Raw genomic sequence first — 26,745 nt, 5'->3', positions numbered from 1 at the left:
CAAAGAGTTATTCATATTGTTTAGTTATATCATATGATCCCTGTCGGTTGCTAGTCACTTCGTACCATAGTCATTTCGTACCTAATTTGGTCATTTCGTACCACGTACCACTGCAAAAAGTCATTTCGTACCTTGGTCATTTCGTACCATTGCAAAAAGTCATTTCGTACCCAAGTCATTTCGTACCTTGGTTATTTCGTACCATAACTGAAAGTCATATCGTACCATGGTATAACAATTTATAATAATCACCCCAGTAAAGTCTTTTACAAAATAACATTAAATTACAAATTAGTGGTTAATTTAAGGGATATTTTATCAGCAAAAGACTAACAATTATTGCCACTTTGTATAAACATTAGCAATTGGCTAATTTGGCAATCAGTAAGGTAGTTAATGTTTTAATGGCTGTTATTGTTTATTTCTTAAACAAATAAGATGCAAATAAGCAAGTTTGAAAAGAAGACCTAATAAATAAATAATATTTTGTTGGTCCATTATATTGTTTTGTTGTTTTTGACTAATTATCTGGAGCCATTTCACACAAAATCGAAGTTGGCAGTTAGTAGTAAATATATACCATATACGGCTCTTGTTAGGTAAAATGGAAATAACAGTTGACAGGTATTATGGGTATCAATAACGATATGCTGCACAATAACGTGTTCTGGTTTTCAAACTGTCAAAATAAAGTTTCAAAAACAAAACCCACTGCTTTTATGGTATAGTCAATTCGTTTTCTATATACTGGAATGAAATGACTAGGGTACGAAATGACGGGGGTACGAAATGACTTTTCACAATGGTACGAAATGACTAGGGTACGAAATGACCAGGCAGCATGGTACGATATGACTTGGGTATGAAGTGACTATGATTCTCCCTGTCCATGGCCTCATCGGGTCATTTCTCGTTCCAGCTAGTGCACCACGACTGGTATATCGAAGGCTTTGGGCTTTGATATATGTTATCCTGTCTGTAGGATGATGCATATAAAAGATTCCTTCCTACAATGGAAAATATTTAGCAGGTTCCCTTTCTAAGAATATTAAGTCAGAATTACCTAATGTTTGACATTCAGTAGACCGTTTTCAATTAATACATGTGCGCTAGTGGTATTATTTAATTTACAGGTATTGGTTTATTAGAAGTGGGAAATACGACTAATATCAACGATATGCCTCATAAAAAAAAAATTATAGGTTGAATTTTTTTTTTTTCAAATTCCATTAGCATCAAGATATCTTTCCCAGACAGGACAGCACATACCACAGCATTTGATACACCAGTTCAGTGTTTCTGCTTGAAAGAAATTTTTGGGTATGGCGCTATGGAATTGAATGCAACTAGTCAGATGAGGGTATGGGACCCCAGAAAGAAAATAGGTTAAGTTTAGGGTTAAGGTTAAAGGAGGGGACAATTAAGGCATTTGGCCTGGTATGCATATTCAACGGTATATAATGCACATTATTGCTTAATATTAACAAGTATAATCGTATAGTTAATTAATAAAATGTGATGGCTATTATATATAACGGGTGCAGCCATTTTGTACCATCCCAGTGAATACACCCTCTGGCGAGCTGGTGGTTACGTAATACCTAACGTGTCACGTCAGGAAGTAGTCTTCGAACTGATGAAACAAAACATACCTGATTTTTGCAGATGCATCGCAATGTTCTGTAATTATATATATCCTAGTAAGCCAGTACCAATTATATATTATTTTTCAATACAAAATAAACCACCATTTTCAAAGTGTTAAAATAACTGTATTATGTTTCGTACATAAATTAACCCACGTACTGAAACAATAATCGGAGTGTTTTCTTGGTTAATTGGTCTTTTCTTTCCGTGGCCTTTCAGTGATTCCTGATTGGCAGGTGTATATTCAGACGGTCCCCAGACACTGTGTCTAGACACACTAAAAACACGTGCCTCTTTTATGATCACAGGGTATTGTGTGATAACAGCACGGATACACCTCAAACCGTAATGGACATTACCAACCGCCCTGCTTTATTACTGTAAGTAATTCTGTAAAACCCTTGAATAAGTAGACTTTCCCATCTAAAATCACAAAACTGACCAATTACATCGTCCCAAAGAAAAGAAAAGTATCACTTGGGTATCATGAGTGGTAGTTTTTGCTCGAACATGCCCTACCAATAGGCCTAATAGTATGCATTTTTCTTTGGATTTTTTTAAAAAGAAAAATACTATAACTCCATTTCGTTCTGTTGATTTAACCTGAAATATATTTAGTTAAATAGTTTATTATACTATCAAGTCATTTATGTTGTTTTACAAGTCAGGTTGATGAAAGTGAAGCGCCTTGTCGTAAATTAGAGCGTTTATTTACACTGTGCATAGAGAAGATGGACGGAGCTGACGTCACTTCGCCCCAAGCTATACCACCGGACGTCGCAAAAACGAAACAAAATGGCTGCCCCCAGTTAGCAGGAATAATCATGTTGTTTTATTAACTCAAAAATTACGCGTTTTTCATTTGTTAAAGTGTCAGTATGTGTTGGTGGTCTGGGTATACATCTTTCCAACACATAAGGCTCTTGTTTGAGTTGACTCTACCTTTAAGAAAATACAGTAATGATAAGAGTAATTAATTTTGTCAAAAGGTTAACTTTAACTTTTAACTTTAAAAAAAAATCTGCAAACAAATTTGTGTATGACGCCATACCCATTTTACCCCTTGGCAGAAACCCTGCAGTTGTGGAGCACTGGCTGGTACAGAAACCTCCCCAATGAGATTATAGGTTCATGGGGGTGGATGGGTTATCAACCATTGATAATTCAGCCCAAGCACCTGAGCTGAGCGCTCCATCAACTGAGCTAGTCCCCAAGATAAATGTTACTTAATATTCTGATGTCAAACTTGTTAGCAAAATTCTCTTGATGTAACTTTACAGACTACTTCTGACATCGATCCCTCAGAATCCAAATAGAGATGGAAGTGTTTTTCAAGTTAATATGGTACACAAGTCATGGAAAATTTAAGGATTTGCAGTGTATGATCGTGAAATTCAAAATGGCCGTCATTTTCATATATTTTCTTTATGGCATTTAACATAGAAACATATTTTTGGGGTCTATTAAAACATTTTTGTCAGTAAATTCAAAGATATATTTTTATTATTCATCTGATCATGGCAACCATCTTGAAATTCAAAATGGCCACCATGTTTAATATATTTTTCATATATCTCAACTCCAGTTAAACGTTTTTTTTGTCTATGTACATTTCTGTAGTCCGTCCGTCGGTTGGTTTCATTTTTATAGTCATTAAATCATATCAACTATCTTAAATTCAAAATGGCCACCATTTTAATATAATATTAAAATGTTTCTTATACCTAAACTCCCAGTTAACTAGAAGCACTTTTTTTTTTTTTTGGTCTACGTACATTTCAGTAGTTAATGAATCTAATTGTTTAGATTTATAGTCATCCAGTCATGGCAAACATCTTAAACTTTAAAATGGCAGCCATATGGCAATTTAAAATGGACACCAATTTAATCATTTGGCAAATAATGTTTCTCTTAGTCCACATACAAATGCAATTTTGTGTTCCGAAGTACATTTTTAGGTAAAATAATTAAAATGTTGCAATATCTATTATTTTTATGTTTTATACTAATGAAATAAAGGAACATACCTATTGTAAATTATAATTCATAATGGCATATTAGGCATCTACTTTTGTCTGTAATATAATGCATACTGCAGCAGTCCTCATCAGCTTCACGCATGCAATACTCTGTACATTACTTACTGACGCCACAGTTGAATTGCTCAGTTCAATGACATATTCTGGTGCAGTTTGCACCTCCAACATCACAGACACAAATATACCAAACCCACTGACCCCAACCAAGTCTGCATGGATCAAGAATATCTGGATGTAGCATGGAATCTTGAGCTTGTATATTTGCTTGGAGATGTGCTCTTTGGGTATGCCGTTTCCATGTCCCAGATATGTGGCAGTGTTTCCACTTTGGTTTGGTGAATGGTGTTTGAATTTCTTTCATCTAAAAGAGTACCTGCATCAATTTCACTGACCTCTTTGTATGGTTCATCACCAATTCCAAGCTGGCATCAGTGTAATCTGTGGAGCTTTTGTGAATACAATGAATTCTCTTTATTAATGTCCACCATAACCAATTTGTCCTATCTCTAGACACAGTTCATTATAAAATGGTTACAGGTTGACTGGTTGTGATTTATATATACTTATTTGTGTATTCAGGCCTACCATGTAACTATCTTGTGACGAAAACCCAAGTCAGTCAGTCTTTGATACAGAAATCCACCTCATTGCCTGGTCTGATTACTTCACGAGTATGAGGAATCATGTGCATGTCTGCTTTTTGTGTACCGACATCTGTATTTTGGTACTTATCGGAGAACATCTTTTATGGTGTCTGTATACTTTTATCTGCTAGATGTATTTTCAGATGATCCTTTGTATATCTACTTCATGTCATTGATAGGAGTAACATCCTGAACTTATCACTGACAACATATCTGGCAGATATGAAGTGAATTTCTACACTAGATACATTGTTGGGTTCTCATCCTGGGAAGGTTACACACATGGGTCCCAATACATAATTAAAGGTGCAGACATAAATCACAACCAGATCAACATGGAACTAATTTATGATGAACTCGGTTCAGAAAAACCCCAACATTAGAAGGCTTTCATGCAATAACTGGATGTGACATAAATGGACTAATTGGTGGCACTGGCAAAATATATTATTGGATGTATTCAGGAAAGATCCACCAGCTATATCTGAAGCTCTTAGCCAGTTTGGAATTGGTGATGAACTGTACAAAGAGGTCAGTAAAAATGTGAACATTTTACTGCATGGTGTTAAGCCCAAAAGTCCTTTGTACAAGAGATGCAGTTATTTTGAAAGGAAAGAAATTTAAGAAGCCATCACCAAACCAAAGTGTGGAAACTGCCACATCTCTCTGGGATATGAAAACAGCATACCCAGAGTACATTCCCAAGATTCCATGTTACATCCAATATGATCATTTGATATAAAATGTATGTGAACTAGGAAAAAAAGTGTTTGCCAAATGATTAAATTAGTGGCCATTTTGAATTTCTATATGGCTGTCATTTTGAATTTCAAGGTGGTTGCTATGACTGGAGGATATAAAAATGTCACCAATTAATTCATTGATCCTAGATATGTGCATAGACAAAAATAATTGTGCTTCGATGTCAACCTGAAGTCGAGATGTACAAAAAAATACATTAAACTGGTGGCCATTTTTGAATTTCAAGATGGTTGTCATCATTAGATGACTATAAAAATTTTACCAATAAATTCATAATTGCAAAAATGTACATAGACAAAAAATATTGTTTCCATGTTAACTGGGAGTTGAAATATATGAGAAAATGTGTTAAAATGGTGGCCATTTTGAATTCCAAGGTGGCTGCCTAGGTCAGACAATTTTCCTTTAGTACAAATTCATTCACGGAGCTCATAAATGTAAATAGATACCTCAGTTGTTGTTGTCGTGGGTCAACCGAAAGTAAAGATATTTAAATGACGGTATTTTGAATTTCAAGATGGCGGTCATGTCCAAATGACTAAATAAAATGTTATTAGAGAGTTCGTTGTCCTCCAAATTGAAAAACGACACAAAAATTGTTTCTTTGTTGACTGGGAGTAAAGATATATGTAAAATACCCTAAAATGATGGCCATTTTTAATTTCAAGATGGCTGCCATGATCAAATGACCAAAAAAAAATGCTACCAATGGATTTTCAATTCTGGATAGTCTTTGAATAAAAAGAAATACATTTTACGGTCTGGAGCAAAAAAAAAATATGCAGATTTACAAAAGTCCCTGGACTATATTGTGTGACACAAGATACAATGTTGAGGAATGATGTATTCAACAGGGAGTTACAGCCATTTACTTCCTGAACTATGTGACCCAATTGACCAATGGAAGAAAAAAATAAATAATAATAAAGCGCATTGGTCTAGGGATGTGTACTAGATTATTTTTCTGGCACAACTTTCAGGTTGAATGAACCACAAATTGCAATCCAAGCAAAATCTTGTTTGCTTACACCTATGGCGTGAATTACTTTTTTTTTGTTCAACACCACCAATAGAGCACATTGATTTACAGGTTTAGCTTGGGTTGATCAGAAAATGGAAATTTGGCAAGTGGCAGAGCTAGCCCCAATTTATTAATCATCAGCTATTGGATGTCAAACATTTGGTAATTCCGAGTCTTAGTGGGGAAACCCACTACATATAATCATTAGTAGCAAGGTTTTTATATATGCACAATCCCATAGACAGGATAGCACATACGGCTGGAACGAGAAATAGCCCAATGAGCCACTGACTGGGATCGATTCTAGACCGACTACACTTCAGGCGAGCACTTTACCACTGGGCTACATCCTGGCCCCATCTTAGAAGATGAATACCAATTGCCATAAAAACAAGACAATAATTTTAGTTTTTTATATTTTTTTTTAATTATAGTTTTTATACTGTCCCAATGTTCACATTCATGTCCGTGGACCCCGGAAACTGCTCACTGTAGCAATCGGCTGAGTCACTTGAAGATTGGAGATATTGGCAAAGTCCTGAAAATAAAAAGATCAAGACATGTCAAACATCTAGATATATATACACTGAACTCATTCTTGTATGTAACTCTCTGACTTGGTCATTAAAAGGCAACTGCAAGCGATTTAATAAATGTTCGTCAGGTATAGAATTACAAAGAATATATAGTTCCCAACATAATTTTGGAATATTCGTCCATAACTGGTTAAAATAGCTGGTAGTTATTGTATGGTGTTCCTCTTTAAAATAAAACGATGAAATTGTGTCATTATTAGGCTTCGTTATATATTTTGTTTTTAAATGTCACTTCGACGGCAAAATTAGTGTCTTTAATGAAATGAAACCATTGTAACATCACTACAAATATAACACTACAAATAATGTTTTAACTTTCATAAATTGTATATGCATTAAACTAACAACTGAGATTACTGGTAATGAAACCATTCGAACATCACTATGAATAACTCGACTCACAACTGGAGACTATTGAAAATGAAACACTGGGACGTCCCTCAATAATTTGGAAAGAAAACCCAACATATGGTAATTTCAGTAGTTGGTCGAGAGGGGTAATCTCCTTCTGACAAATAAGCTATTCATACTGAATAATCAGAAAACAGGATTTCCGCCAAAAGGTAAAACGGGTATGGCACCATACCCAAAAATATTTGGAGATTTAATTTTTTTAAGTTAACCTTTTTTGACAAAATGCGCTACCAATGAGCCACAGCATGCCCTATAAAGTTTGTATACCACACACCAGTACTGCTGTTTTCAGACCTCCATGACTTTGTATGACAACTTACCAAAGACTTCAACATCTCCTTTGTGTCTGGATCCACTTCAATGATATCCATGTCAATAGCAGACACCTGCAAGAAACAGATCAAAGTAAATGTGTGTACATCGAAGTAATTAATACATTAACAAGTTCATGATATGCCAGCCCAAGTGAACAGCTGAAGAAAAATAAATGTAATGTGAAGTAAAAATTAACAAGAGTACCGGTGAGGTACATAATACGCCCATCAGGAGTTTCATGGAAAACCGTATCTATATTAATGAATATGTTACGGGTATGATTCAATTCTAATCATGTGAATTTTTTTCAATGGGATGGATGAACAGTTTAGGACCAACCACCATCCTAAGTAGTTACTACATGTGAGGTTTGATGGTCCTGTATGCATCTGTATGTAAGATATGATCCGGACAAGGATTTACTTTTATTTGCAGTAGACCGTGAAAAGTAGGTCACAGTGACCTAGTAATAGAACGTGACACACCGCCATCCCAAGTTGTTCCTATATGTAAGGTTTGATGCATCTGTATCCAAGATATGGTCCGGACAAGGATTTACTGTTATGTGCAGTAGACAGTGAAAAGTAGGTCATAGTGACCTAGTAATAGTATGTGACACACCACCATCCCAAGTTGTTCCGACATATGAGGTTTGATGGTCCTGTATGCATCTCTATGCAAGATATGGTCCTGACAAGAAAAAGTTAACAGACGGACATATGGACGGACACCGCCATACCATAATACGAGCCATAGATGGGCGTATAAAAAAATCCAACAGCACAACACTTCAAGCAATGTGTAAACTTCAAACAATGTTTATGAATAAAATAATGCAAAAAAACAGTGAATTGTGGTCCTATATAGCAACAAAACCTGGATACAGAGTTACAAGAAAAATATTTGCTCACAAAAATTATAGCAAACCAATTGTTTTTTGCCAACTTTAGATATAAATATTATAAGAAAAGGGCAGCAACTCTTGGAGCTATAGCTCTTGATGCCTGAACAATTCCTATAACAGTTTCAAGTTGAAGAGATGGCCAACAAAGCGTGACCTTCTTCTACAGGTTAAACTGTAATCTATCTCCGCCCACTGCAAATCTACAAACCAACTGTCAGATTTGTAGGAATCGTATGGGCAAACAAACAAAATATTTTATCATCTCAACAGTCAAATCATATTTTATGTTGTTGTTGTTGGACAAACTTATAAAACATCCAACTGTTAATACCCCCTCCCCTCCCCAACCATTATTACGGTTAAGAGTTAGGATTAGTTTTTGGGTATTGGTGTGGTCCCTTTTTAATAACTGACTGATCCAAGGATCATTTGGCTGAAAACCACTGTAGGTAGTACTAAACCAAATAACTTCTGGCTGGGTCAAAGTTCGAGGAGCAACCAACTTTTGATAGAGAAGTGAACACCACAAGTCCTGTGATTGGTTATAAATGTGAGTGTGTTGGTTGTAAAAAATAATAGTTTCATCTGGTTAAAAAAAATGTGCAATTTTATTTCATCTAGTACCAATGTGTCAAGTAGCCTTGTGCTTGAAACATGTATGGGGTACCTGTAAAAAAAAGTACTCGAATTTTGTGCGAAACTAGGGTAGTCATAGACGCTACCCGTTATCTCAGAAACGAGCAGCTTGACCCCCATTTTTTTCTGATTCACTTTAAGTGTAAGGGGTGGTAGTATTTATATCTGTGACGTTTATGTCGGTTGATACGTTGCAGGTAGGAGTTTTAGCCACATATGTTACTATTGTCGTCTATGGGATTTGATTTGGTAGTATACACCCTGTAGACTTTTTATTGTTAGGCACGAGCATGATCTATCTCTGCATATCCCTAAATACAATGAGATGCCCTCTAAGGGGTGTGAAATAATGAGACCTTCGTTTCCACATAACATTTTTTTCTTTCTTTCTTTGTTTCTCAATGGTGTTATAGGACTTTTGTGGATTTGTTCAATAATCATCAAATCTTGTCCGAGAACCACACTGGTGGATTAAAGTTTACTGTTTGATAATCATCATCTGTCCGAGAACCCACAAAATACAAATTACATAAAATATTTTAACCAAATTAAAATAAAATTTGGGGAGTGCCAGATCTAGACCTGAAATGGTCAGTACAGGACTTGAAATAGAAAGCCAAATATGGCCTGCTGTTATATTTTTTTAAAGATAGCCAGTCAAAAGAAATAGGTCATGCTAAAAAACATATGACCTGCTGGAAGAAAAAAGATAGCATGGGTGACAGGGATTGGTAGAGACTATATAATGTGTGGAAAATGATGACATCTCAGATACATTTTACAGCATTATGGATGGAATTGTTTTATTTAACGACGCACTAAACACATTTTATTAACAGTTATATGGTGTCGGACATATGGTTAAGGACCACACAGATATTGACAGAGGAAACCCGTCGCCACTTCATGGGTTACTCTTTCCGATTAGCAGCAAGGGATCTTTTATATGCACCATACCACAGACAGTGTGGTACATACCCAGCCTTTGATATACCAGTCGTGGTGCACTGGCTGGCTATGTCCCACCCAGACTTTATGGAATTACAATACAACATAATTAGGAGCTAAATAGCAGATGAAATAATTGTACAAACATCTCTCTTCAAAAAACAAATCACCTGCATATTTCTGGTGGTTTGAGCCTGGTGAATGTCTATTTCATCTACTAGGTCTAAAAAATGGGACTACAATTCAATTGATTTCAGGCCACTATTTCGAGCCCTGGGGTCTAAGTTTGTTTTGTTTAACGAGCACACTGATCAATTAGTCATCAGCTATTGGATGTTAAAGCACTGCTGTGGTGTATACCTCTGGGACGTAGTTGTCTCTTCGTTCTCGCTCCTCCTCCTGCAGCTTGATGGAGATACCGCGCACTGGGCCACGCTGAATCCTCTTCATCAAATGGGTCACAAACCTGTCAAAAAAAAGGAAAGGAATGTTGGCTTAATATAGTGACACCTCAGCATATTTTAAAATAAACCTATTTTGTGTCGAATATGGTCATTTCAACACAGGGTCGAAAAGAAACTACTGCTGCCACAGATTACCCATACTGTATAAGCAGCAAGGGATCTTTTTATGCACTTTCCTATAGACAGAACACTACATACCACATCCTTTGATGCAGGGAACATTTTGCTTTCAAAATCTTGATTAGCGATATTTTTAGTCAATTGCAAATTTATTAGCAACTACAGTTTAATGTTTTAAATTGTGTAACGACCTCTGAAACTTGTGCAGCAAATCGTGGTGCGATACTGACAAAATGTTCCCTGTGATATACCAAAAGAAGTTTGTTTTTGTTTAACGATGCCACTAAAGCACATTGATTTATTGGTCATCATCGGGATACATTTGGTAACTTCGATATAGTCTAAGAGAGGAAACCCGCTACATTTTTTTACATGTATATGCATAGTCCCACAGACAAAACCTTGATGTGCTAATATTTGGCTTCGAGAATCCTTGGTGTAAATACAAAATGCATTAATAATCTTCATATATCCATTAAAATACAAACAGAAAATCTTCACACATCCATAATTACTTACCCAGCAACCTTGTTTCTCAACTTCTTACTGGGAATAATGGCTATTTCCTCACAAACTCGCTTGTTTGTGTGAAAGTCCAGAGTCAGTTTTGTGTAGTACTTCTCAATAATTACACGGGCAGCCTTTTTCACAGTCTTTGTCCGAACACGCGCCTATCAAAACAAACAATAACATTACATTTAAAAATCGTAATTTCTGGTACCTGTCCAAGAAAATTTATGATTTAAAAGTTTGTTTTGGAATGAAGGAATGCTTTATTTAACGACGCACATACACTGCACATTTGAATTAGTTATATAAAAAATTACAAACATGTGCACACAAGTTGGGTATGGCGCCATACCTGTTTTATCCTCTGGCAGAAACCCTCTATGGAGATTCAAAGTGTCATTCAAATTAAAAATTAGCTACATTATTCCAAAGCTTCGCACATTCAAATAAAAACTGGTCTAACTTTGACCCCTGTCAAATTTTTATAACAAGCAGCAACACTGTTTACAGGTCAGTATTTTCTTTTTTTTCATAACTGGGCAAAATATTAATTTTAAGTTTTATAAGAAAAAGAAATAAAAAGTACCTTTTGTCAAAAATATATCAAAAAATTACCGTTGGATGTGTTTTATGTATTGTGTACAAAGCCAAAACAAGGGTTCGAAAAGTGACTGTCATCGATCTTATTAGTTATATATGGTAAACCGTAACGGTCCGAGTGGACTGCTGTTCATTTCGACATTTGTATAATAAAGTCACAACAAATCACTAATTAAAGGGTCTGTCCAAACTTTACTGGAAGCTGCACGTGTAATTTATTGTGATATCAACAAATCATACTTTTTGTTCACATGGTATGGTACTTTTTATCCAGAAAGTATCGTTTCAAAAAAAAAATTGAGACCCCCATTAACTATCATAATAAATAATTATACCCCTAAACAAGACAGTAAATAATTATAATACCAGTATACAATAACCACAACATAATTTTATTTCTGAAACTGTAGTCGTTTTCGTTATTTTGTTTACATAATAACAAGGATGACAACGATTTTAAACATATATTTTATTTTCGATCTCACCATGTTGAATTACATGCGGAAAAGGAAGTTGATTGTCTTCTTTTATTTTCAACCCTCCAGTTGTTTTGCGCACTCAAGCTGTAAAGTACTAAACGTAAGAAAATAGTCTGTTTGTCATGACTCAAGGCATTAAACCTTGCAGTTCGATAGCCACAATTGTTCTTTGCGGTTTCTGCATCTTTAGAAGGTACTGACTGCAAATTTGGCACTCTTGAGCATTTTGAAATATTCAAGATGGCTGCCTAAACACCGAACTGACAGCATCTCGAATATTTTATTACATGTATATTGGACATTGACGGAACTGGTGATGTCTGTGACAGTGTTTTAGGGTCCAGAAATTAATTCTGAACTACTCCCAGATCATCAAGACATTGCAAGAACATTTAAATTCAAGATAGCCGTCATTATAGCAATCAAAACAAGGAATTTGCAATTTATCACAGTTTACAGCAAAATTGTGATGTAGTTTTATGAGTCGAGATGTGGAATTTATTTTATAACAGCCTCTTGCTAAATGATATACTAGTATTGCATCATCATTTAACTCCAAGATGTCCACGAAGAAGGCCACCAAAATAAGAAGTGGCCTTAACTTACATTCTATTTTACCCCCAAACAATAATGTTTACTTCAAAAAACAAAGATCTTTTTGTCTTTGTTTTTTCACCAGTAGTTTGGGGTGGGCTCCTTCGAGGCTTAAACCCCGGCACTCCATCTGCCTGGTGGGCTACTGATGGAACACCATAACGTTTGTTTTGTTTAGGGTTTTTTTATTGTTTTGTTTTTTTATTTGACTATCATTTGAAGTTTATTGCGTGGTAGTTTGCAGTCATGGCATTTACGTCCTACTGTTTTATTTGCACCTTTTGGTCAACTACCTCCGACTTCAGCGTCCTTTTTTTTTTTCCAGGACAGATCCCTTAGCCTTTGGTTTACCCACCTAAACCCCATGGCAGTGATGATTTTCTGTAGGGGTTTACTCCCTTAGCCTTTCCTCTGACAAGGTGTGGCCACAAGGCAGTGGAGGTTTGATATCAGTTTTCCTTCTCCTAGACGAGCAGCCATCCAAGGCTCACGAGCCACATCTACCCGAAATGTTTGGTTTTTAGGCGCCAGATATTCACCTTTCGTCCCTTCTCCTGTTAGTTTAAACAATTCCGCCACGGGAAGGCCTGGAGCTGGGCTGGACTGTCAGAGGCTTTATTTGTTACACGCCATTGGTGTATTTATTAAGTGATAAGACAACACTGCAGCCTACACAACACAGCCAGACAATTAATATGGCCAAAAACAACAACACTCGCCACAAAACTGCATGGGACAGTCACTGAACTAATGAACACCGCATCTTTTGTGGGAATCATACGAAGAACGAGAAAAAGAAATAGGCCTACAGAGATTTTTAAAGGGAAAGGAGTTTCCATTTTTTCTTCAAATACAGATACATTTTTGCATTGCTTGAATCGAAGATGGTTACAAAAATGGTTGCAAAAAGGAATTTTTTATTTCACATATGCATCACCTAAAATTATTCTGACACCCGATTGTAAGCGTTTAAGGGTCTCCGATCCATTAAAGTTGTTTTTTTATATATCTTCAAGTAAAGTTACTACAAAAGATCATCGACAATAATAATTCTCAAGCCGATCGTATTGTCTTAGGGATGCATCAATATATTTTTGAACGATCTAGATGTTGCATCATATAGACCAAGATAATGAATGAATGAATGAATGAATGAATGAATGAATGAATGAATGTATAACGACACCCCAGCACGAAAAATACATCGGCTATTGGGTGTCAAACAGACCAAGATAAAAATTGTGGAATACATTTTTATTTTATCTTTGCTACTTTTTGTCTCTTGATAATTATTTAATATAACCGTTTCTCATTGAACCAATGGGACCACAATAAAGATATTCAAGTAATTTTACTACAATTTTTTTTTTTTTTTTTTTCTAAATTGCACACAAAAATAGTATTATCTTATTATTTCCAAAACATTTTTTTTTTTTACTTTTATTTTTACGTCAAACAAAACAAATTATTTACAAAAACATATTGTAGGAGGACTATTTTAAGTATCTCAGGGACGGAATAGATGCATGTTCGGTCCAGACGTGACACAATGCATCGATTTTTTAACTGTTAGGTCGTATATTACAACAACAACAACAACAACACAAAAAACCCACACGAAAAGACTAAAGAAAAAAAAGAAAAGAAAAACAAAAACAAAAACAAAAAAAGGTTATAGCCAAATTGGTTCCGTTTTCGCCAACGAATAAGGTTCCGTTTTGGTAGTTGTTGGATAAAATACTCCATCACAGCCAGACAACCCCCCACCCCCCAAAAAAAACAAACAAAAAAAAACAATTAAATAATAATAATAATGATAATGCTTCAATTGTATAACTGAGCCCTATTAATAGCTATGTAACGCAAATTACAAAAGCAAAAAGAACAACAACAAAAACGTAGAGATTACAAAACACATAATTGGCAGAATAAATAATGCACATGAAATTATTTCATTCTTCCTCCCCCTCCCCCTCCCCCTCTCCCACTCCCTCTCTCTCTCTCTCTCTCTCTCTCTCTCTCTCTCTCTCTCTCTCTCTCTCTCTCTCTCTCTCTCTCTCTCTCTCTCTCTCTCTCTCTCTGTGTGTGTGTGTGTGTGTGTGTGCGCGCGCGCTCAAAGTATAATATTTACAGTTCAGAACAAAAATTAAGGCATCATTATATGCAAGTTTGAGACCACCCCTACCCAACACCTTTAATAATGACATGCGCACTGAATAATAGTTGATTCATGTTTGAAACGTGATTCTTTATTGGAAACCGGTCTACAAAAGTGACTTCTATTTTCTTCATCTGTCATTGATATATATATATAAAAAAAGGGGCCATATCACGTTTCATTTGTCACAAGTACATTGTCCTATCGTTTCCATTATGAGTAACCGAGCTCAGAAACTCGTCGATAACAAGATAGCCAGTAAGAAGGTCATGGTTTTCTCAAAAAAGTTTTGCCCATTTTGTTCCATGGCGAAAGATGTATTTCGAAAATATTTAGGAAAAGAGTTGGATGCTAGCGACTATGAAGTTTTAGAAATTGACGGCGAAAATGATTGTGATCAAATTCAAGATTATTTAGGAACAATGACCGGACAAAGCACGGTACGCACACTTATATAACGGGGAACGCCTTTTAAAAAAAAAATGTCTACTAATAGTAATACTATGAAATTTAGTTGAGTCACCTCCAGCCCTCCCCGTATTCATTTGATATTGATATGTAGGGAAAGCCTAGAGGAAACTGTGTAATGCTTTGGCAATTGTTGACAACCAAATGGTTGCAAGCAGATATGTCTAAAATATTTTTTTTTACCTAAATCTGTCTTGATTCTGATGTTACAGAGCTTTACTAGTAGTTTGAAAAAGAAAAACACTTTGCTCTGTCGTAAGAATCCTGGTGGTTTCGCCCTAAAACCATTTCGAACAATGGGTTGTTTCGTCCTTGGTCCTATTCACCCATTGTTGGTTCACCCTAAATCTCATTCATATAGAGTTGTTTCGCCCCTCCCCCACCCACCCCCCCAAAAAAATAAAAAATATATATTATGGTTTTGAAGTATTTTTTCCAAATATTAGGTAATTTTCTGTCTTTGGATATCAATGCCCTATCAGCTGTTTACTTTCTGTCAACTGAAGCTAGTCGAAATCAACATACCATACTCAGTGTTTGAACCTCAGCTGGGTATTTAGTATATGTACATATTTAATAAGAAATCACAGCACAACAGTAGTATGTAGTGTGACTGTTCATAATTATTAATGAATACATTGTCTGTATATTATCTAAGGCCTGTACGTATTTTGTGTATATGGCTTGAGTAAATGATATTGGAAATAAACAAAATTATATTATTTTTATCTGTAAATATAAACACGCAAAATAGATCGCAATGTTTCACATCAAAAAATCAATGGACATAGGACAAATCAATGAATAAATGTACTTTATTAAGAAAATAAAATTAGGGCGAATCGAAACATGAAGCGAAACGACTCGGTTGGAGGTACGAATAGACCCCGCTCAAAACAATTCGGGTGAACTAGTAATAAGGGTGAAACGACCTGTTACCATGTCATTGTCAACACAAGAAAGTACAGCACAGGTTAATTTTCCACAGGGGCATCTGGTTTCTTTGTGTAGCATTGTTACTGGTTAACAGCATGTAAGTTTAATGCAGGCCTTCAGATTACACAGTAACAATAGTTTCGGGTACCATGTTCGTAAAATCATAGAACCAAAATGTTGTTTTCCATGATTATTATATTGATAGTCCAGAGGGACGTAAAAATTGTGGTTCTTTCTATGTCCAGATCTTGTTATATATATACCCTTTGTATAGATGGTATTCAAAACTGGTGGTACCATTGTTGCCCAAATTGACAGTGCAAAATAATCAAAAGGAAAAATATTTGAATGCTTACAAAAACATCATATTTGCTGGATAAAATACTCCATCACAGCCAAAGACCCCCCAAAAAATCATGCTTCAATTGTATAACTGAGCCCAATTGATAGCTATGTAACGTAAATTACAAAAGCAAAAAAAAAAGAAACGTAGAGATTACAATTAACACATAATTGGCAGAATGAACATGAAATTATACCATTCTCCCATAAATTAAAATAATGCCACAAGTATACCAATTATTTATGAGACTACTTGGTATTATTGCATTAATACGTTCACAAACCTACATGTATTCATGAGCGATTGGCACTACTCATGTGTATGATAGGGTCAGTCTCGTAGATTACATGCTTAACGCAACGCTTCGAAATTCGCTACTAGTATGTAACAAGTATACTTGTCATTGATTCGGTGATGTTAGGGCTCTGAAATATGCATTTGATATTGTATTTTGCTTCGTTCTGTTAACATGACTTGTGTTTATAAACAAAATGTAACACAGATTACTCGAATTTGGGCAACAATGTTCAAAGTACTAGAACTTTTTTGCATCAAGAATCATTTATTTCAAATTTTCACATAAATACAATGGAATATTACAGCATTGCAACACATTTATCGCAATATATATTGCAAATAGTATTTTATCATCGTATTAGTTTTGCATACTTTCCAAACGACAATGTAAATTAGCGCAATTGCTCCTTCGGGCAGATAAATTTAGTAAAACATCTTACAGCTCCCAGTTTGTTTCTGAATGATGTCATTAGTACTGGTTGGTAGCTTTTGGAAAGCGATAATTCTTTATCCTATCACATTGTTTGGAATGACAAATCGACAACGACAGCAAATTGTTTAAATTGGGCAATATTGGTGAGAAAGGGTGGTATATATATATATATATATACCTGTACCTGAGCATAACGTTTTAAAAAATTTAGTTAAAATGCGTGATGTCAAACTAATGTGTGCTAATCTTGATGACATCATATTATCAGTGGCATCGACTTTAATGCTGTGATTTACTAAAAATTTAATTAAAATGTTATTTTAGAAGTGTTATAGGATAAATAGAATTCATTACTCGTGTTTTTTAATATGTAAAATATCAACATCGTCTAGTCAACCGGTCTTTGTCTCGGCAAATCCTCAACAAATACTGATTAACATAGACTTTGTTGATATTTTGCATATTAGAAAAACTTGTGACGAATCTTCACTATATGTTTTTCACTTTGATTTCAGGTGCCTCGTGTTTTCATCAATGGTAAATGCATTGGCGGTGGCACTGAAACCGACAAACTACACAGACAAGGGAAACTCAAGACTCTACTCAACTGAACCAGATGTCAATCATATTACTCCATGTGGAGTAAAATAGTTGAATATCGCTTCATATCGCTCCACATATGTTAATTTTGTTCCAGTTGAAATTTGAATACGGTGATTTGGTTCTGTTTGTAATCTCATTCTGACTTGTATTGCACTAATTTATTTCATTCTACGTGTATCTCACCTTACAATGTACATCTAGCCGTACATGTATTTCATTCACATACAGGTATATTTGTATTTCTCTCACATGTACATATACCTTTAACACAATTTAAGCTAATTGCTTACGGTCAGTTGAAGTTGAACGTTGCAAATATATTTGATTATTACAATAAATCTTCAAAAAGTAATTACTTTGAAAATTCCATGCTATTATTACCTTTGGGTACATGCAGATCTGACCTTTTAACATTTTGACTAATTGAAGCATGAATTTGGATGCAGATTGTTTGACCAAAGTCGCCAATTTTTTGGTGTCCAACTTCAACCCTTCTCTAGTCTTACCTTAGTTGTATGATGGACAACGATGAATCTAAAAAATTCACTTAAAATTGTATAACCATTCCATTCTCCTGGGTAAAAAATATTACCATTGAAAGCAATAATATAAATGGTGAAAATACTTCAAATTGTTCATATGCATTTTCATGTGTAGTCAGTTTGTAGTAATCACCAAGTTTCACAGAAAATGACTTACAATCATATACTTGCATGTAGCTATGGTAGTGTTGGGCATTTGTTGGAATCTCATCATCAATCGTCGGTCAGTTAACTTTTGATTACACAACCGGTTAGAATTATGTGAACTCTAAAAAGCATTTGAATTATTAGGACCTATGTTCATGTTCACAGGGATAATCCGTACATTTTGCTAATTTTACTACGTGTATTTAATACCTATTCATTATCAGTTTTCTTTATGTTCACATGAAAACAAAAACTCACAACCCATCACCTTTACATCAATTCCATCATCTACACTGTTGGAACAATTAGGCCCACTTTCCATTAACATTTCGATACAACGCATTTACATAGTACCTTTTCCGCATACACGATTCCACCCGCGGGCATTCAGCGTGCTAAAAAAAGGTCGACCGGTGAGCAACTTTTCCACGCTCAAGTTTTTTTTAGAACACTGACATAATAACTTGAAGCATTTATTTTCAGCTCGAAGTACACTCCGAAAACATAAAATTGTGTAGAGTGATCCGTTTATAAAAATGCAGATAATGGAAAAACACATTTCTGCTCGTGGAAATGCACGCGATAAAACACACACATAATTGTGTTAGTGGAAAACGGGCCGAACAGTAGCTAACATTTTCAGTGACAATCAGTTATGGAAGTTTGTAATGGATGATCGCATCAGTACAGCTCAACTGATCAATTGTCGATTATAATCGATCATTGGAACATATCACTAGTCCATGGATGATAAATACACGACATATCTGATGCTTTAATCAAAAACTGGTTCAGTTTATGGGTTTGAGAGTACCCAAGTTTTTAAATATAGATAATTGGTATAGCCAAGATTATATTGAATGGGTGGGGAAGGAGAACCTATACTGTCTGTGAATCATATTATGGGGTGACTCATAAATATAAAAGGAGGTGTGTGTCATGGGGGTGGGGGCAGGGAAGAGTTATGATTGGGCTATATCAATGATGTTGCATATTTAACTTCTGTATACTTTTAGGATAATGACAAATGATAAGAAATGACCAAAATAAATATATCTTTGTTTTGTATGTTAAGGAAGCTATGTTAAGGGGTAGGGGAGCCATGCTAAGGGGTAGGGGAGCCATGCTAAGGGGTAGGGGAACCTTATTAAGAGGTGGTGAGCCATGCTAAGGTGTCAGGAGCCATGTTAATGGGTGGGGGAGCCATGCTAAGGGGTGGAGGAGCTATGCTAATGGTGGGGAAGTCATGCTAAGGGGTGGGGGAGGATACATACATGCATCGATTATTATCATTCCTGAAATTGAAGAACTCTGGATATAACTTGAATATTGTCAAAGCAAAATCTGCTTCTTAAACTGATTATTAGAAAGAAAACTGTATTATAAGTTGCATTTACTGTCATTTTAAAATTTGGGAGTCCTTCATCACTGTGTGGGTACTATAGATCTATGTAAAATAGCACATTTGTTGTAGATTGGCATCACTTGAATATTAAGGTTATTTTGTATCTTTTTAAGTTCTGAAAGAACATACAATGTATATATGTATGTACTGGTACATGTGGTAAAATAATTCATACATGATAAGTCAAAACTATATAGTGTTTAGAAAATCAGAACATTCATTATCATAATGGTGTTTGTATACAGTATATTTTGTAAAAATTCATAGTACAGGTGGTACATTTTGTGAGTTTGTAAATGCTCAGGACTTGCTCTGTCCACCAAGTTAGCCAATATATTGCTAATGTTTGTACAAAATGGCTACATTTACTGGTAGTCTGACTCATAAAATATCCCTTAAGTTAACCACATTTTAATAATTTTCAAGTAAATTATACTCTTATATATGTGGAAATTGGCTAACACAAAATGTGTCCCAGAGTGAGCTCTGAATAGTGATGTCACCAAAAACTGTTGATGAATACTTTCATGGGTTAAAACACATGGAATTGGATTGGACAGTTAGTCACAAATGACAGAATTGACCTTGAACTGTTTTATGCCATTAAAACTACAACCCTGGAATATTTTTATTATCTAAGCATATAGAACAGAAAATCCAATTACGTTTGGTGCATATATGACGCCGCACTCCGCATTAGTTTCACTACGCTGGCTTATCCAGGTCAAAAACAAAACCAGTATTTTGAAAGTGGGACACTTTGACGGGCTCGTACCAATCTCGGTTTTAATTGGCTTATCACAAATATAGAATTCCCCAACAAGAGATCACGCGAGATTTCGCAATTTTTGAACTGTCTCATATCTCCAAAACATATTTATATCCATAGAGGTATGGTACAACGCCTTTCCAGGGGTCGGTGAGTGGGGGATTTGCCTTGAAATTTTGACAGTGGCCAGCTGATGGCATACGCGTTACATGTAAGGGGGTGTTACTAATTACGTAACACTCTAGGGGTAGAGGAAAAGTACTGTGTTCGATTTACTTAACATTTTTCAAGACTATATGTTATTTTTATTCATTACTAAAAAGGTGTTTTCTGGAAATGCGCGGTCAGTCTAGGATCGATCCCCATCGGTGGGTATACAAAAAGACCATGGTATGTGATATCCTGTCTGTGGGATGGTACATATAAACTATCTCTTGCAAAAAAAATAAAATGTAGCGGGTTTCCAAGGCGCGTGTGCGGGGATTTCAGCGGGGTTGGAGTTATAGACTGTGTTAAGCGAAGTTTATATGGGGCCATGCTCCCCCCAAAAATACATTTCAATTTTTTTTAAGCTTGGGCAAGTAAGGGTTTCGACCTCCAATACCCTCCCCCTGCACAAACACCCGATTCCTCTCTAAGATTACTGGTATATGTTAAAATTACCAAATGTTAGACATCCAACAGCAGATGGAAGGAAGGATAGGATATATTTTATTTAACGACGCACTCAACACATTATATTTACCTTTGTATGGGGTCGGATGATTATTAAATCAATATGCTTTCTCTTTGATGTCGTTAAACAACCCCCCCCCCCCCCCCCCCCCCCCCCCCCGAACTTTACACTTTCCAAACGAAATAATATTTATTTGAATTTGTCGATTTTAACACGTAAAATTAAGAAGTGAAAACGTTCATTGTCTACTTTAGTATATTTTATTTTAAAAATATATACATGATTAATGTGTTACTAGTATACAAACTAAACTTTGAAAGTTCTACTAACACTTTATAAAATAACAATTCTGAAATAGGAAGGTACGACTGTCGATAATACGTTGTCAAGATCAAACCGATTTTAACTAAAGACTCTAGTACCGTATTCTCAACCGAACGTTCTTCGTACAGCGCAAGATTTCTCTTTTAATTTTTTGAGACGAATCCTACAATTTGAAATCAGCAAACGCACGTGTTAACTGAAACTGACAACAGGCTGTCATTTGTGCTTTGCAGAGCTATGGCGGCACAGGCGACGAATCAAGCGTATACATTTGATGATATCCGTTCATAGCGAACACACACAACTTTTTTTTAAATGCATTTGAGCTTGTATTTCACATTTGTACATGATGTTATAATATGGTAACCAGAGAATGTAACTTTATTATGGGTTAAAACACATGGAATTGGATTGGACAGTTGGTCACAAATGACAAAATTTACATCGAACTGTTCTGTTCCATTAATACATGATTGTCATATAGATTAGTGTTATGATGATCCCACACAGTATATCAAACGTTGAAGGAACACAGATGTTGGATGCATTATGTACCAGGACTGACTCTGGGTCAGCAGAACATTTTGACAAATTATCGGTTAAACTTCAAAAATTGCAGAAACCCAGTTACTTTGTATCAAAATACCAATTATTACATAACATTATTTCGCCAAATTAAAATAAAATATGCCAGTTGTTTTTTAAATTCGCATGGATAATAGATACAACTTTATAGATGTCTGAAGCAGACCTCTGAGAATTGAAAACTTGCATAAACAATTTATGGGTTACGCAAAAACAAATACGCGAGTGACGTGCGAACGAAAGTCGCTCTCACAATTTTGAGAGGCCTGTGAAGATTATAAATTGTCCATTGAAGATGCAGGCTCTAGTTTGAACCTGTGAAAACTGGCACTAGGTTTTGTCAATCTACTAACCATAACATTTGGATAAAGTTACATTAGAGTCGGACAGGAGTTTGTGATATTAAAACCGGGAAATAGCCTTAAACATAGACTGTTACTTCTCAGAGGTATCCATGACTGGTATATCAAAGGCCATGGTATGTACTACCCTGTCTGTGGGATGGTGCATATAAAAGAACCCTTGCTGCTAATCGAAAAGAGTAGCCCATGAAGTGGTGACAGCAGGTTTCTCTCTCAATATCTGTGTGGTCCTTAACCATATGTCTGATGCCATATAACCGTAAATAAAATGTGTTGAGTGCATCGTTAAATAAAACATTTCTTTCTTTTTTCAATGGTATGTGCTCTTTTTAAAATATGAAAATGCATTTAGTGGTATCAAAATAATGAGAATGACCAAAATCTTTTTGTATGTACAGAAATGTATAACCTAAACAATAAAATCTAGTAATGTCTGATTTAAATTATCCAAAAAAGCTCCAGTAGTATCTCTATACATGTACGCCATTGTGTTTAAAAACTAGGATATGTCACTTTAAAGGTATACTGTCACAGATTTAAGGACCTTATTTCTCCAAAAGTGGATAATAAATGAAAATTACATCAATGTTTAGAAACCAAATCTGGCTATTGACTCGCTTTAACTAAACCATGATGGAGTGAAATCCATGTCAATCCTCTTGGCAATATTAATTTTTAAATTATGGACCATTGCCATAATTCAACTATTTTTGCAAAATATCATTAATAAGTGGAGTATGATGGTTACGTAGATTGTTGAATAAAGTACATTTAGGGACAAATCAAATACATATGTTTCACATAATACTTTGCTAGGCCATTTAATAGGTCAGTGGTCTGTGACAGTATGCCTTTAATGTTACGTGTTTCCCTTGTTACAGGCATTTTCCTACACCTAAGAATTTTTGTACCGTCCGCCAAAATCTGTGATTAATGATTACCGGTGTTATGTGCACAAGTCATTGTTTTTATTGAGTAATTCTGTTGTGTTGTGGTGAATCAACATAGCCAAAATTTCATTCCATGTACATGTAAACAATATAGAAGTATTTATTTTGACTATTTTGCTATTTAGTTTTATTTACATTATTTAATTATTTATCAGTATGTTTAATACTCTAAAATGTGCTATGGTTTGAGTTAAATTTTATATCATATTATTAGGCCTAGGAAAAATGTGTGTTTTCGGGAATCATTTAAAAGGGCCAACCTTAATTCTAATTACAATGTAGGCCTACATGTATTTTTATTTATTTATTTTGATCAGTTTGTTTTATTTATTAATATTAAGGTGAAAAGAGTGCATACATGGCATTTTTTATCAGGACACTTACATGTAGGACTGAATGTAGTTTTTAAAAAGTACCCTGCTTAATATTTTTCAGTACATTCCTGGAAACACCCACTTTTTATTTAGGCCTTAGCATTTTTGACTAACATACGAGTGCAGTTCTCATCTCAGACAACAATTTGAACAAATAGACTAGTAACATGTCATTAAATTTGCCACATGGCACCTTTTCATCAAGGTGTACATGGTCATCATGCCTTTAAAATTATCTTTAAAAACAAAACGTTAGTTGAATTCACTAAAAACATGTTTGCGATTTTATACAATTTTGTGAAGGTTTGATGGGGTGGTCATGTGTACACCAATCACACTAAAGTGCTTGAAATGTACAGACATATGTTTAACTGAATATTTTTCAACTTTATGTAACTTTACTGCTGTAACAAATACGTTTGACGCTGCTTGACCAAAAACCACTTCTCAACGTTTTTTTTGACAAATAAAATTTCCAATACTAAACAAGTCTACTTGTTATTATTTGTTAAGGACACAAATTGGTATATTATTTACATTTAACCATAATTGCTTGCATGTTTAATTCCTACATAGCTTTGTCGGCAGACTAGGTGGGTGAACGAGGGGTACTGCCCCCTTCGCCACTGGAAATGTAATTAATTATAACTGGACCTCCCAATTGCTGACATCTTCCGAGAACTATGCATAACCAGCCTCGGTGGTGTAGTGGTTGTGGCACTAATTGGTGTTCAGAGGTAAAGCACTCTCCCGATGAGTCTCGGGCTAGCATCGATCCTCGTCAGTGGACTCATTGGGCTATTTCTCGTTCCAGCCAGTGCACCATGACTGGTATATCAAAGGCCGTGGTATATGCTATCCTGTCTGGGATGGTGAATATAAAAGATCCCTTGCCACTAGTGGACAAGTGTAACAGGTTTCCACTCCAAGACCGTCAAAATTACCACGTCTGACATCCAATAGCTGATTAATAAATCAGTGTACTCTAGTGGTGTCGTTAAACAAAACAAACCAACTTTTGTGTTCAGCGGTTATTATGCTCGTAGGTTGGTAGAGCGCTTGACTGAGGTGCTTCGTGTTGCAGGATCAAACCACCTTATTGGATCCATTCAACTGATTGTGGTTTTTTCTCATTCAAACCAGGGCAACATGTATGTGTTTTCTTGTCTGGGGATGGTGCATATAAAAAGACCCCTTAGCTATAAATATTAGCTTTAAGACTATTTCAAAATTACCAAATGTTTAACATTCAACAGCTGATAATTAATAAAATCAATGTGCTCAAGTGGTGTTGCTAAAACGAACAACATTTTTGTGTGCGTGTTCGTGGTTATCATGCTCGAAGGAGATGACTTTGTACCTCAGTGCCTGGGTTAACCGAGTGGATACTGATGTTGTACCTTGGTACAAACTCTTTGGGCCCACTTTCAAGTAGCTTGATTTAGTGCAAGTTTATCTATACAGTACCTTTTCCAATCAGTATTTGTGTATTGAGCATACTGGGGGGAAAAAACAAAAGAGAAAAGAGTTGACCCATGAGCGATTTTGTACGCATGATGCTGTCATAACAAAGTATTTAATAGCAGCTTAAAAGTATACTTGGACACCAAATTTTTTAATTGTTAGTAATCTGCTTGGGAAAGTACATTTACTTGCATGGAAACGTGCATGAAAAATCACATTAATGGTAAGCAGGCCTAACCCAGAGTGGATGGAATCACCGGTGTGCAGTGGTTAAAACCCCCCAACAAAACCCACTAAATTGACCTGAAAATTTGTCCGAATCATTTAAAATCGTTTCTGGACGAGCCTGCTCCTGGACCCATATCAATCTTGCATCTTTCGGGAGCTCCACTCATTTGTCTTTGTAGACTAAAATTTGCCCTTTATGGAATTTGGGGCCCCTGTTCACACAATCCTGGACCCACACTTGCAAATGACTTGCAGTGTTACATGTGAGCCCATGTAAGCTGTACATTCTATTCATTGAAACTTTAATATTATGTAAGATTATGTCCTCACTCTGACAACTCTTCTCAGTACGTCCTTAAGTGGCACAGCACAGCACAGTCGTAAAGCACTTGCCTGACGTCGCGACGGTCGAGGATCAATTCCCATTCGTAGGCCCTTTTCTTGTTCTATCCATGTGTTATACTGTCTGTGGCATGGTGGATATAAAAGCGGTCATTAAAGAAAACTGTTGTTTCCTCGAGTGACAGGATGTACAAAGGTAGCTTAATGGTAGAACACTCACCTGAGCTGTGACGAGTTACATAATCTATTGCCATATGACTTATCCCAAACTAACCATTACATCACGACCGATACATCAAAGGCCTCGATACCCTTTGTGTTGTGTCCTGTCTATAGAAAAGTGCATACAAAACATCCATTAGTCTGGCAGCCAGTGGACTCTACCTGGATTTAAAATCTTCATGTATACAGTGCTAGTGGTAATATTAATACATGTGTAACAGTTTTCCTCAGTCTAGACAAAGTTTTGAAATAACCATATTATGTCAAGTCACCAAATAGCAGTGTTTTAACAATGTGTTGAAGTAAACAAATACTTCCCTTTTCCTTGCGGGTGTGACGTAGCCCAATGGTAAAGCATGTGCTCGATGCGAGGTCGTTTTAGGATCGATCCGCGTCGGTGGCCACATTTGGCTATTTCTTGTTC

General features: G+C 35.7%; 2 protein-coding genes across 2 annotated transcripts; one reads left to right on the top strand and one right to left on the bottom strand.

The window, feature by feature from the left end:
* Positions 1–6,515: 6,515 nt before the first annotated feature.
* Positions 6,516–12,130, bottom strand: LOC121383993 (40S ribosomal protein S17-like). Its single transcript, XM_041514134.1, has 5 exons — positions 12,106–12,130; positions 11,030–11,181; positions 10,287–10,392; positions 7,444–7,509; positions 6,516–6,651 (listed from the first exon to the last, which is right to left on the bottom strand). The coding sequence occupies exons 1-5, from the start codon at positions 12,106–12,108 to the stop codon at positions 6,574–6,576; spliced, it is 405 nt and encodes a 134-aa protein (XP_041370068.1). The 5' UTR covers positions 12,109–12,130; the 3' UTR covers positions 6,516–6,573.
* A 2,828-nt stretch (positions 12,131–14,958) lies between these two features.
* LOC121384004 (glutaredoxin-like) lies at positions 14,959–18,283 on the top strand. The gene is made up of 2 exons (XM_041514144.1): positions 14,959–15,291; positions 17,844–18,283. The coding sequence occupies exons 1-2, from the start codon at positions 15,067–15,069 to the stop codon at positions 17,937–17,939; spliced, it is 321 nt and encodes a 106-aa protein (XP_041370078.1). The 5' UTR covers positions 14,959–15,066; the 3' UTR covers positions 17,940–18,283.
* The last annotated feature ends 8,462 nt before the right edge of the window (positions 18,284–26,745 follow it).

This window comes from Gigantopelta aegis, chromosome 2 (assembly GCF_016097555.1).
Source record: "Gigantopelta aegis isolate Gae_Host chromosome 2, Gae_host_genome, whole genome shotgun sequence".
In the NCBI taxonomy this organism is placed as follows: Eukaryota; Metazoa; Mollusca; class Gastropoda; order Neomphalida; family Peltospiridae; genus Gigantopelta; species Gigantopelta aegis.
Note: the sequence above shows the minus strand (reverse complement) of the source record. Positions and strands in the feature narration are given on the sequence as shown.

What these genes read in the sequence shown, in the direction of transcription:
- LOC121383993 (XM_041514134.1), bottom strand. An exon ending in TTGAGAAACAAGGTTGCTGG is followed by an intron (nt 10,393 to 11,029) that starts GTAAGTAATTAT and finishes TTTTTTTGACAG; the next exon opens with GTTTGTGACCCATTTGATGA. An exon ending in AGGAGATGTTGAAGTCTTTG is followed by an intron (nt 6,652 to 7,443) that starts GTAAGTTGTCAT and finishes TTTTATTTTCAG; the next exon opens with GACTTTGCCAATATCTCCAA.
- LOC121384004 (XM_041514144.1), top strand. Translation starts at nt 15,067, where the DNA reads ATGAGTAACCGAGCTCAGAAACTCGTCGATAACAAGATAGCCAGTAAG. An exon ending in CAATGACCGGACAAAGCACG is followed by an intron (nt 15,292 to 17,843) that starts GTACGCACACTT and finishes CTTTGATTTCAG; the next exon opens with GTGCCTCGTGTTTTCATCAA.